The 13115-nt window shown below is 41.7% G+C and overlaps 1 protein-coding gene across 5 annotated transcripts; it reads right to left on the bottom strand.

Annotated features, from left to right (window-relative positions):
- Positions 1-371: 371 nt before the first annotated feature.
- map2k4b (mitogen-activated protein kinase kinase 4b) lies at positions 372-12763 on the bottom strand. 5 transcript variants are annotated; one of them, XM_026315020.2, is made up of 13 exons: positions 12518-12763; positions 11074-11109; positions 9283-9315; positions 7959-8061; positions 6903-7077; positions 5754-5873; positions 5424-5543; positions 5269-5320; positions 3497-3624; positions 2896-2973; positions 2655-2803; positions 1367-1412; positions 372-889 (listed from the first exon to the last, which is right to left on the bottom strand). In XM_026315020.2, exons 1-13 carry the CDS (start codon positions 12624-12626, stop codon positions 776-778), a joined length of 1263 nt encoding a protein of 420 aa, XP_026170805.2. In that variant the 5' UTR covers positions 12627-12763; the 3' UTR covers positions 372-775. The 5 variants fall into 5 exon arrangements, with proteins under 5 accessions (XP_026170805.2, XP_026170806.2, XP_026170807.2 ...); XM_026315021.2 differs by lacking the exon at positions 9283-9315; XM_026315022.2 differs by lacking the exon at positions 11074-11109.
- Positions 12764-13115: the final 352 nt, after the last annotated feature.

Here is a 13115-nt window from a genome sequence, read left to right as displayed (position 1 = left end):
AGATGTTTAGGTATCTGACTTGAATGTAATGGCAATATATGAAAGGTGCAAGCTGGGGCTAACAGTGGATGTGAGAAATGCATCTTGTCCTGATCACGTCAAGACAAACTCTCATAGATTGCATATAAAAAAAAAAAAGAAAAAAAAGAGTAAAGCCACGCTACCGAATCCATGAGCACTCCAGACAGAAACACTTTTGCGTACTCATTCAGTTACTATGAGTGAAGGTGCCCGCAAACACAAACTGGGTGAAAAGAGTGCATGTTTGCGTGTTTAGACAATAGGTCTATCAGTATATATAGATGAACACACATATGCATACATACAGACCACAATGTACAACCCAAGTCGTGGCTATTTTTGTTCATAAATCATGAGCATAACTGTTCAACATTTTATTTGGTAGATTCTGTATTACGTGTAGGAGTTCAAGTATATATATATATATATATAGATAGATATATATATATACCATATATGTATACTCTATTCATTTTTCCTCACATAGAAAGATGCATTGCATTTCACTAAGACAAAGTTATGTCCTCAAGTTTTTCTGGCTGAAGATGGATGATAATAATTTGGGCTTCACTGACTTTAGGTGATAAGATGAGAGGTGGAAGTCTTTGCTTAGAAGTATCTATCTCATTGCACCGGGCAATTTGGACATAGTTCCTTTTGTTCTTTGGAACAAGTGAATATACAGGTGATCCTACTGAGGGCTTAAGATGAAACAAAGCTTAGTGACCCCCCCCCCCCACCCAGCCTAACTCTGTCAGTCCACGTACATAGGAGAGATGGGAGAGGCCGGAATCTGATCCAGGATGCGACAAACATAACTGGCAACGTCCACGAAACGCTCTTCATACATCAGAATGAAGGGGTGTTTCTGAGGGGAAGATACACAGGACTTCAGGCTGGTTTGTGTAAGGACACTGACAAACTTTTGGTTTAATTAAAAAAAAAGATTACTGATGGCAAAATTCTCTCAAGCACTCAGGTCTTCCAGATCCATCCATCCATCATCTATACTGGCTTATTCCTAACTAGGGTCACGGGGATCTGCTGGAGCCTATCCCAGCTCTCTCTGGGTGAAAGGCAGGGGTCCACCCTGGACAGGTCCCCAGTCCATCACAGGGCCACATAGAGACAAACAACCTCACACACTCACACTCACTCCTATGGGCAATTTAGAGTCACCAATCAACCTGACATACATGTTTTTGGACTGTGGGAGGAAACTCTGCAGAACAATATATATAAATAGTGGCAGTAGAAGCACAAACTAAGCACAATGTTAAAACACTTAAAACATGTTCTTTTATTTTATTGCATGTACAAAGTAAAGAACAATCCAAGAACCTACCAGAAGCTCTTTGTACTTCGGCCTTTTTGATTCATCCTTTGTAAGGCTAAACAGAAAAGGAATAAAACACAGGATCAGCTCAGGAGGGCAAATATCCCGATTGCAAATACTGAATAAACAGTGAGTTCAAAGATGTACACTCCACTCCAAAAGTATTGGAACCATGAGGCCAATTCATTTATTTTTGCTGTAGACTGAAAACATTTAGGTTTGATATCAAGAGCTCAAAATGAGACAAGAGATCAACATTTCAGCTTTTATTTCCAGGTATTTGCATCTGGGTCTGATAACAACTTGGAAGAATGCATTATTTGTAATGGAACACCAAATATTTCGGTGAGCAAAAGTATTGGAGCAGATAGACTTAAAATAGATTAAAGTGAATAAGACTTGATGAACTCTTGTTCTAGCAGTGTGTTTTGGCTCATTATCTTGCTGCATGACGAAGGATCTCCCAATCAGTTTGGTTGCATCTTTCTTTAAACTGGCAGACAAAATGTTTTTGTAGACTTCTGAGTTCATTTTGCTGCTGCCATCATGTGTTACATCATCAGTGAAGATCGAGTCCGCCCCAGAAGAAGCCATGCAATCCCAGGCCATGACATTACCTCCACTGTGTTTCACAGATGAGCTTATATGTTTGAGCAGATGCCTTCTTTCTTTTTCCATCACTTTGGTAAAGGTTAATCTTTGTCCCATCAGTCCACAGAACTGTCTCAGAATTTTTGAGGCTTGTCTCTGTACTTTTTGGCAAATTCCAGTCTGGCACCTCTAACTATAAATGCAGTCTGCACAGGCAAAACCCAAATCTGAAACTGAGCCTAGACATTCAGCACTATTTGTCCTATAGGACACACTTGGGCAACAAAACACACCTGTAAGTCACATGTTCCAATACTTTTGTTCACATGAAAAATTAGTGGGTTCAAACAAAAGGTGTAATCTTCTAGGTTGTCTATCAAATCCAGAAGTTTTCACCTTGAAATAAAAGCTGAAATGTTGATCTCTTGTCAGTCTTGTCAGTCTACAGCAAAAATAAATGAATTGGCCTCACTGTTCCAATACCTTTGGAGGGGAGTATATGCTTTTAGCTCATTTAAGTAGTTCTATTTCAGCACAAACCAGTTCATATATACAAAAAATAAGTCTTTTTAAAAAAGCAACAAGCCCTTATATCACTAAATGAGTTTTTGTCAGACAGCAGAGGTCTTTCCTGTTTTAAATGTTTTCAGGGATAAAAGGATTTTGTTCACACAGAAGCCTGTGATAAGTCACAGACTGTGCCTACCATAGATTAACAAAGTTGATGAACTTGGGGGAGAACTGCCTCTCCTCTGAATTGCTGAGCTGAGGAGGCTCTCCTTTCACCACTTGTGTCAGCTGATCAAAAACACTATTCCACTTGGGGTAAGGAAACCTTCCTGTGGCCAGCTCATACTGAAAGCAAACACAAACCGAAGATTTTTCTCACCATATTAGCAGTACATATTCAAACTTAGTCAGATGTAAAACAACAGTATTTATCTTACCAGTGTGATTCCCAAGCTCCATACATCAGACCGGACATCGTAGCCTTGTCTGGAAGCACTGGGGTCTATTCTTTCAGGCTGAAAACATGAAAAAAAAAAAAAAAAAAGTTTTTTTTTTTTTTTTTTTGCCCCTTCCATCAGAGGTGGAGGAGTCCTAAAACCGTCAAAGATCCAACTTATTGCTACTAATATTTAAGCCTGTTCTTCCATTCTAGGATAGTTCTGAAGTTTTCAGGTCAGAGTTGTAACCTCAAATTAACACCAGACAGCTTTTGAATGTTACATCAGCCACATGTGTCACTGTAGCATTTACTTTTTTAAATTTAAAACTATATCAATGTGTGCATCAGAAAAGTTGAAAATAGCCAAACCACATGGCTGACTGTTGTGGTCAGTGCTCCACTGTCTCCACCTAGATGTAATATTTGGTAACTTTCCACTTCTGCTTATTTTTGTAAAGAGTGGAACCCACTGCACACAACACTTCAATCTTGTACAGACGGGTGAAGGATGTAGTGAAAAGACTGAGCAATTGTATATTTTTTGTAAATAGTGTCTTTTGAGCTCATGTGGCCTGGAATGGAATATGAACATTACGTACAGCCATGTAAGGCCTGCAGCCTGCGTCTCTGGTCTTGGCTATGGAGTCTACCAGCTGACCACTGATGCCGAAATCACACAGCTTGATATTACCCTTTCGGTCCATTAGAATGTTGGAAGGTTTGATGTCTGCAATGACAGAAAGAGACAGCGTCATACAGTGTGAGATATCCAGAACTTGTCCAAAATTTACTTCCTTCTCCTTTGGGCTGGTCCCTTCAGGGGTCGTCACAGCGAATCATCTGCCTCCATTTAACCCTATCCTCTGTATCCTCCTCACCCACACCAACTATCCTCATGTCCTCCTTCACTACATCCAAGAACCTCCTCTTTGGTCTTCCTCTAGGCCTCCTTCCTGGCAGCTCTAACCTCAGCATCCTTTTACCAATGTATTCACTGTCCCTCCTCTGAACATGTCCAAACCATCTCAATCTGGCTTCCCTGGCTTTTTCTCCAAAACATCTAACATGAGCTGTCCCTCTGATGTCCTCATTCCTGATCCTATCCATCCTCGTCACTCCCAGAGAGAACCTCAACATCTTCAGCTCTGCTACCTCCAGCTCTGCCTCCTGTCTTTGTCTCAGTGCCACTGTCTCTAAACCAGACAACATTGCTGGTCTCACCACTGTCTTGTCCACCTTTCCTTTCATTCTTGCTGACACTCTTTTGTCACACATCACACCTGACACTTTCCTCCACCCGTTCCAACCTGCTTGAACACGTCTCTTCACTTCTTTTCCACACTCTCCGTTTCTCTAGACTGTTGACCCTAGGTACTTAAAATCCTCCACCTTCTTCACCTCTACTCCCTGTAACCTCACCGTTCTACTTGAGTCCCTCTCATTTACACACATGTACTCTGTTTTACTGCGGCTAACCTTCATTCCTCTCCTTTCCAGAGCAAACCTCCACCTCTCTAGATTTTCCTCCACCTGCTCCCTGCTCTCACTACAGATGACAATGTCATCTGCAAACATCATGGTCCACGGAGATTCCTGTCTAACCTCATCTGCCAGCCGGTCCATCACCACAGCAAACAGGAAGGGGCTCAAAGCCGATCCTTGGTGCAGTCCCACCTCCACCTTGAACTCCTCTGTCACCCCTACAGCACACCTCACCACTGTCTTACAGCTCTCATACATGTCCTGCGCCACTCGAACATACTTCTCTGCCACTCCAGACTTCCTCATACAGACCTCAGCCTGGCCTCCACTACTCTTTCCCATAACTTCATTGTGTGACTCATCAGCTTTATTCCTCTGTAGTTTCCACAACTCTGCACGTCTCCCTTGTTCTTAAAGATGGGCACCAGTACACTTCTCCTCCATTCCTCAGGCATCCTCCCACTCTCCAAGATCTTTTTAAGTTGCCCAGTCAAAAACTCTACTGCCACCTCTCCTAAACACTTCCATACCTCCACAGGTATGTCGTCAGGACCAACTGCCTTTCCACTCTTCATCCTCTTCACCGCCTTCCTCACTTCATCCTTACTGATCTTTGCTACTTCCTGCTCCACAACAGTCACCTCTTCTACTCTGTGCTCTCTAACATTTTCCTCATTCATCAATCCTTCAAAGTATTCCTTCCATCTTTCCATCACACTTGTGGCACCTGTCAACACATTTCCATCCCTGTCCTTGATCACCCTAACCTGCTGCACATCCTTCCCATCTGTCTCTCTGCCTCACCAACCTGTACAAATCCACCTCTCCGTCCAAAATTTACTATCAATATAAATTAAATAGTGAAGCAAAATGTACTGATATAGTTTACCTCTGTGAATTATTTTCAAGTTTTCTTTTAAGTGGTTCAGTGCTTTAACGGTCTGTTGAAGAAAGAGAGAAAACACTTGTATTACTGTCATTTTTAAAAATGAGCCACCCTTTAAAATTAAAATCTATGAAGGAAAGAATGAATCATCTACTAACCGCTAATGTTATTTTGCCTAATATTTCCTCTGGAATGACGTCATCTAATGCACAATATACATATTTGTAGAATTTGTCTAATGAGGTAGACATTAGTTCCATACATATCCAACAGTCCCCCTGAAACAAAGAGTCAAAGGTTAGTTTCCTCAGTAACTCATGTCACAATAACATCTGCAGGACGTCACTGGGCCTGACCATCAAGAAGTTTAGAACTCACTGATAATCAATGATATATAAAGTTCATATCATTTGAAAAGGTAAAGCATGGCCATAGACACAGCTTCAGAATGCTGTGGCATGTTTGAGGACAGTGAAGGTTAGTCAGACCTCTCTGAAAAGAGCACCGTAGAACTGAACAATGTAGGGGCAGTCACTACTCCTCATCACCACGTCAAGATCCATCAGCAGCTGCTTCTGCTCCTTCTCATCCACAGTGGAGCGAATCCTCTGAGGGACAGAGTGCAAAGACAGTTATACTTCTGACGTTTTCACACTTTGCACACTATCGACCACCACTTTCCACTGACTGAATACTATGTGCCTTATTGCAGCCATTGATGATACAAGTCCAGTGTGAGTCTGTTGGTTGAATGTAAGATTATCAAGTAAAATGACTGTGACTGGCTGTCTGCTTCTACTTTTTGCAAAAACACATCCTGAGAGTGACATTGTTCTCTGACAAATTACTCTACATGCAATGTGATCGGTCATCATATCATCAATGTAGTTGTAGACGATGGTTTAAACAGTTGCCTCACTCATGTCCTTTCCTGGGTGATGCAGCACCGCTTCCCGTCTTCCCTGAAGCTTAATAAACCTAATGGTATGTTTCATAAAACTGTATAATTTCTTTGAATGTTAATTGAGGCTGTCTTTTTTTCTTGCATGACTGGGTGCATGGTAACTGAAAATCCTCCTAAACATCAAAGGTGAGTATCTCCCCAGTCATTTTATAGGAATAAAATGGAAGATTTTTTCAGGATTACAAAATGTCTATTAATTGAGGTTTTTGTTCTCAAACGTGGATAAACATTACTTGGCCTCTCATCAATCTGAAGGTCTGGGGTTATATAATGTTGTGCAGATCATTTGTTTAAAGTTTGTTGACACGGTGGGCTAGTAAAAATCTCTACTGCCATCGAATGAGATGATGACAATTGGCTCTTGTCTGGCAGTTGCTCACACTGCATTAGAGGACATTTGCATGTAGTTGAGCATCTTGTATCAGTTAAGCTCAGCAGGAGGAACGAACAGATACCCATCATTGTGCCAGCTTTTTGAATCTGTAGGTCTGTAACTGTTAGATCACCATTTATCTGCCTTGCAGCTGCTTTCCATGAACAGAAATGTACTGCAGAAATTCTATGATTTGGATGAGCAGTATGACCTTGCAGTCAAAGGTCACCTCTAGTTTCTGTATTATGATCTTGGTCTGGATGAAGTGTCTATCAGCATTAGATTCAGTCAGCACGTCACCTTGACAGCCATGATCTGGCCCGTGGGTTTGTGCACCATCTTGTTGACAGAGCCATACGCTCCACGGCCAATCTCTCCGAGGTCTCTCAGATCCTCTGCAGTGAAGTCACAATGCTGCTCTGGAGAGATCTTCAGCTTCCCTGATGACTCGATACTGTGTGTCCGCAGACGCTCTCTGGAGGAGAACGATGGGATGAGGTCACATAAAGGGCAGAGGAATAGGTCACGGGAAGGGGAGATAAAGGCCAGTGTGGAGTCATGAGAAAAACATGCAATATAGATTAATGTGGCTAATATTTAATCAGCAATCTGCTCCTATCTTGTGAATCTTAAACAATTAAAGGTTCCATGAAGGGGTTTTGAAATCTGAAACATATTTATAACTTATATGACTTAGTGTGAATCGTCCACATCAGGTACAGATAGGTAGCATCTATTTTTCTGTCCAGAACTATACAGAGCTGGAGCCCAGTGATTCAGAGGGCTGGCAGTGGGAGGTTTCCAACCACTAGTAGCAATATGGAGCAGTTTTTTTAAGGATGGAGTCCATTTTTTTTTTCTTTGTTTCCAATCCAAACACACATGTGCACATGTGCTATTATACTCAGTCCTTTTGCTGATTTCCTTCTATTCCAATTATCAGTGGATGTCATGCTAAGAAATAAAACTATGTGTCAGTAAAGGCAAGGAAAAAGACTGCTAGCAAGAAAGCATAGATGTAAACAATGTAGGTTTCAAATTGTTCCAAAAATTGGCCCTGTAAATATTTTAAGATGAAGGAAATGCATTCAACATGTTTCTTGGGCCACAGTAATACACAAAACGTGCTTTGGTTAGGGAAAAGTGAATTTAAATGTTACTTTGTTTACAAAAGAAAAAACTCTACAGGGTGTCCTTGGGTTATTAGAGGCAGATGAAATTGAAAAAAATGATAATCAACATCAAGTGGTTCCTAGAACCTGCTGAAAAACAGGATACACTGATCATTATGTATTTTCTGAAAAAAAAAACTGAGCAGAATTATGATGACAGGTCATCCCAGCTGTCTCTACTCACATGTGAGGGTTCTGGAAAGAGGGAGCTGTTGGATGGAGCGGGAGCCTCGAGGTCGGTTTCACTGGAGGGTTGGCGAAATTCAGCTTCAGAGCTTTACGTTTACCTGGCAGGACAAAGACAGGAACAGATCCAGATTCCCACAACATGCACACACAGTGTGGGTTCAACCAGCTGGTGCAAACAGAATACACACAGTGTGATAAAATGCACATCTTACCTTAGTAACAGCTGTCTCTACACACTTGAGATAAGCCTTTACTGTACAAGTGCGATAAGCAATATTAAGATATCTTTGCCCCGAAACTTGCATAAGAACCATGTAGCAGCACTCAATTGTGCTTTGTACAATTAAATAAAATGAATAGATCAATGGAAAATAGTGAAACCGTGGCATCAACATAAACAATATATTCAGTGTAGTGAGAGCTGTTTTCAAACACAGAGAGGGTTATCTCAAGCTTGTCTCGGAAACAGACAGCACATAATGCATTTTGAACAGAAGCAAAGTGCCCAAATGTGCATGGGTTTCCAGTATCAGATACTGCACCAGTTCATTAATATCTTTTCACAGAAATAATATATAGAAAGTTATTTGTAATGCTGTTGTTGCCAGAACCTCACTGCAGGATTCTGGCACTGGAAAGCCCAGTCCAAATCATTTTCACTGGGAACTATCTAAAGATGTGCAGTAAAAACCCAAATACTTCTCTTGTGATATAAAAAGTGACCCAACACTTAGACAGCACTTGATTCATATTTAGGACTTATTCCAGTGAAACATGATGTTAAAGTTAAGTTGATTTAAGTGGATTCACAGCATCTGTGACCTGTGAGTGTGTTTATCTCAGGAACATAACCAGTAATTAGGCTTAACAACTATATAAAGTGCTGGGTTTATGTGTTGAGTCCTCTTTTCCATGCCCCTGTTCAACCAGCTCTTGAGTGCAAACAGATCCCTTAACCTTTAAGCCTGGTGCAAATGAATCTTTCTTGGCCACAACAGAATTTGTGACAGTTCATAGCAGTGAACAGTGGACAGACTCCCCAACTACCAGAGCACCACACAGGCTGTTTCAGTAGTATACGGTGGCTTCCTTTCACCTGTCCAATTTAATACGAGCGAGACAAACACACCAAGAATCTGGAGCTCAGTAACAAAGCCGATCAGTCACTAGGTAGCACTACGTCCCAGTCACCAGCCAGTGATTCAACAGGCAGATTGCTCGGCTGAAAGGCAGCAAGGAAAGGAAACCACTTTAGACTACTGAAGTGTACCCACAAAGAGTAGAGTTCGGTGTGCTTTGTGTGTGAGTCTATTGCTTACTTTGGGAAAGTCCAGACAGGCTTATCTGAAACCCTGAAGTAAAGAAAAAACATTTTACTACATTTTTTAAGGGTTCTTTGAGTGTGAGTGGGTCATTATTAACAAGTGCCATCCCAGCAAGAGTCAATGCTGAAAGAGTAATACAGGGCAGGTTACTGTGAATGTGATTTAGCCGGGTAAAGGAAACACCATTATTTCGGTGGGTCTGGGTCAGTGCACTGCCATGCAACTGTATGTGTGAGATGATGTGGTTCCATTATACCCCCCAGCAGAACAAAGAAAAGTTCTTTTTAATAGGTTTAGTGACTACAAGCCCAATTGGAGAATGCATTACAATGACGGACTGGTACCCCCTGCAGTTATCACTTCAGAATCCTTTCACATAAATTGGACTTTATCAAACTTTCAACTAAAACAAGTGATGCTGAGGTGGTTTGTGGTATGCCACTCTTGTTTTACTGGTACATACTGCTTAGTGGGATATTGGCTATTGGTATGCTGCTGCTGTTCTACAGTCATGTGCCACTGCTGGCTACTGGTATCCTACTGTTATGTGCGACATAAAAACAGCATGCCATCCATTTATGTCCCACTGACATGCCACTTTTCACAACCAGACACCGTCAAACTGGTGTCTTATGCCATAACATTACACTGGGAAAAAATCCTGATATGTCACTGATGTTTTGAGGCCTATCCACCTTATACTTAATCCCATGATTATCAAACAAATAAGATATAACATGGTAAGAAAGTTTTAGAGGTGCTGGTAGGTGGGTCAGATCACATTTCAGAGGACCCAGAATAACCAGCTGTTTCAAGTTTTTGGTGCTAAGCAAAGTTAGACAGCTGCTGGCAGTAGCTAGTGGTGTCTAACTCTCAGCAAGATTGAAAAGAAGCTTATTTACCAAAATGTTAAAAGTTTTTCCTTAAATAGGATAACGTGATCATTACCTGAGCCTTCTGTTACCAGTGAATGGGAGGGTAATCTGAAGCAGTGGCCACAGAGAGCAGCACCAAACTCAGTTAACGTGGCGTAAGCTATCTGATGTGGTATTATGGCTCTGCCTCGGCTCTATGTCTTTGCTTTGTGACAGACAAGGTTCAGTTCCATTTCCTTAAATTAATGGAATCTGAGCTTATTATTATGCAAGTTCAGATAATCCTGATGCAGCCTGTCAGAATGTCCCTTCCTTCACTGTCAGCACCACCAAAATAAAATAACTACTTAAATATGTTATTGTAAGTTATATGAGGCCACGTTTTAAATTATCCAATTTAAAAAGGTGTGAAAGACACCTGTAGTTCAGCACTGTATAAAATATGTAGTTCCTGTATCGCCATGTCAGTGAAGAGCTCCAGTACCAGTGGAACACGAGTACCATCCAGTTTTGATACATCATATACCAGTGGAACAGCAGCGGCATGCCTTATAGTCAAAGTAACACACCACTGAACAGCGGTGACATATACAATATTAAAAGCAGCATACCACTAAAAACCGGCATGTGTAATAAAAACAACCACATCTTTGATGTCTGTGACTCCCAGACGTGGACGCATGATGTAGAGTCTACTGTGTCTACATCAGCTCATTCTAATATGGAAACTTGAATATGACATGCATATGAGGGGACAAAGACAAATGAAATTTCAGCAACAAAAAAGATCAACAGAAGATGGATAGGGAACATGTCAAGGAATTCCTGTGCCACATTATGGCTATCAAACACAGCATAAACAAACATCCTCTAACAGAATACTAAAACCTAGTAAAATAAGTGTTAATACCTGTTTCATTTTGACATCTCCAGCAGGTGTTGGTTTCTGTAAGGTTTAGATAAAACATTTGATACTAGACATCGGCCACACAGTCAGAAAATGCAACTATTGACCACTGGGCACAAGGCTGTGCTGCTGTTGATTAAATTGTTGGTGTTGACAGTCGGTCAATGAAACACCGTCAGTTATTCAGCAGCTGCCACAGACACATCCATTATCGGACACGACCCTGTCTATCAGTTTCTGTTATGTTTTGTATACGTGCTGTAAATCGCAGTGTCTTATCAAAAACATCTGTCAAATTAAAATCCGATTTAGTATAAAGGATTTTTAGCTCGATAGTTTTTGGCCGTGCTGGCTTGGCTTCCTGTCCGATAATGGATTCAGTGTGTGTACTCAGAGGTAAGGTTCAATTACAAAGTATTGCATCTAGCTAAGAAATGCAAAGACAAACATACCAAGTTACCAAAGCACAGGCATGTTGTTTCAGTACTGTAGTGTCGCATTGTGAAGCAGGCAGAAATAACGTTAAATCCTATGAGCCATCATCACTGAGACACTGTCAGACAAGTCAGTACACCAGCGGACTTTAACACTGGGACTCTGACTGGGGTACTCAGATAGGACTGTATTGTAGGCTATTTCCTCTCTACAGCCAGCGGGGCAGGAGACAGTGGCCTGGCTTGTTCAGACAAGGACTTCACTGTAGGCCTTGGTGGGACCTGTAGCAGCCCGGTGCTAATAACATCGGCGAGCAGACATTCAGTGAGTCCAAATTCAAGTACAATGTCGCACTTTTGTGGATTAGACGGTGTGCCTAATGAGAAAGGAGCCGGGCTCCAGCCTTGAGAGGAGCTCCCGGTGCCACCACGGGCCTGTGTGGTCTGCTGCAGCACTGCTAACCAGCTAACCCAGTACAGCTACTCAATAATACGCACCGAACCACACAACGGTAGCGGAAACCGCTCGTCTCAGCCTTCACAATAAAAGCATACTACCTGGCAACAACATCACATCACTGTGTTTAAAATAAGGCAAAGAACTGCTTAGCACTAACAGGTAACTACACCCTGTCGATACTTTCATGTTTACATTTTTTAAGTGTACAAGATCAACCATTACTATCAACCAACTAGTGTCAGAATACGAAATTGTACTACTTCATCGTTTCCTTCACTAGTACAACTAGTCCAAAGTCTGCATTTTGTGTTTAGACCCACATGAGCCAAATATGTGACAATGATATTTGCTTCCAGTCATGAACAACTAGCTAAATATCAAACTGTATACCGATAGGCCGGAATGCGGATTTTATTTCGAAGGTTCTGACCGGAAATACTGAATTTTTGTGTCTGTCATAACTATGGTGTTTCTGCTTCATGCTACATTTTCTTACTAACTAGTGATCCATATGAAACAGAAAACTCTGAAATAAAGGGCGTTGTCGCCAAACCTTGCATGCTGCTGCTCTGTGTCTGCTGGTGAAGCTGGTGCGACGTGGATCCTACGATGCTGCTGTTGCTGGAGCTTGTGGAGTTGTTGTCAGGACTGGGAGTCGCCATTGTTGTGTTGGATTCCGGCAGCAGCTCTCGGGCTGCAATGCAGGGAGTGAAACTTCGCCCTCTCTGCTTCCAGACGGGACACTGCGCCACCTGAACGCAACAGCTGCACCAGGGCCACGTCTTTGCCGCTGCTGCCTTCATGGTATGTCGGAAATACAACAACTTCAGAGCGCAGTGTTTGTCATATTTCTATCATTTTTACAAACTTAGACACACACACTACATCATGGAGTACGCGTTACACTCTCTGCATCCCAGACCCTCTATCAGTCTGCTGCCTCGATCTTATGCGATTCAGGAAAATATTGAACGCTGCTGCAGGTATGCTCCTGTAACTGTAACTCTCCCCTGGTTGACCTTATTTTGGCTGTCTGAATCACACAAAACAAACAAATAAATTAGCATTTTATACCTAGTTTATATTTTACAGATTCATTCATGTCACCATTATATGTGTGATCATACCGAAAATAAGACATTTGCCCTGAG

This window comes from Mastacembelus armatus, chromosome 19 (assembly GCF_900324485.2).
Source record: "Mastacembelus armatus chromosome 19, fMasArm1.2, whole genome shotgun sequence".
Classification (NCBI taxonomy): Eukaryota; Metazoa; Chordata; class Actinopteri; order Synbranchiformes; family Mastacembelidae; genus Mastacembelus; species Mastacembelus armatus.
Note: the sequence above shows the minus strand (reverse complement) of the source record. Positions and strands in the feature narration are given on the sequence as shown.

What these genes read in the sequence shown, in the direction of transcription:
- map2k4b (XM_026315020.2), bottom strand. Translation starts at nt 12,626, where the DNA reads ATGGCGACTCCCAGTCCTGACAACAACTCCACAAGCTCCAGCAACAGC. An exon ending in ACAGAGCAGCAGCATGCAAG is followed by an intron (nt 11,110 to 12,517) that starts GTTTGGCGACAA and finishes TAAACCTTACAG; the next exon opens with AAACCAACACCTGCTGGAGA. An exon ending in GGAGCTTGGGAATCACACTG is followed by an intron (nt 2,804 to 2,895) that starts GTAAGATAAATA and finishes GTTTGCTTTCAG; the next exon opens with TATGAGCTGGCCACAGGAAG.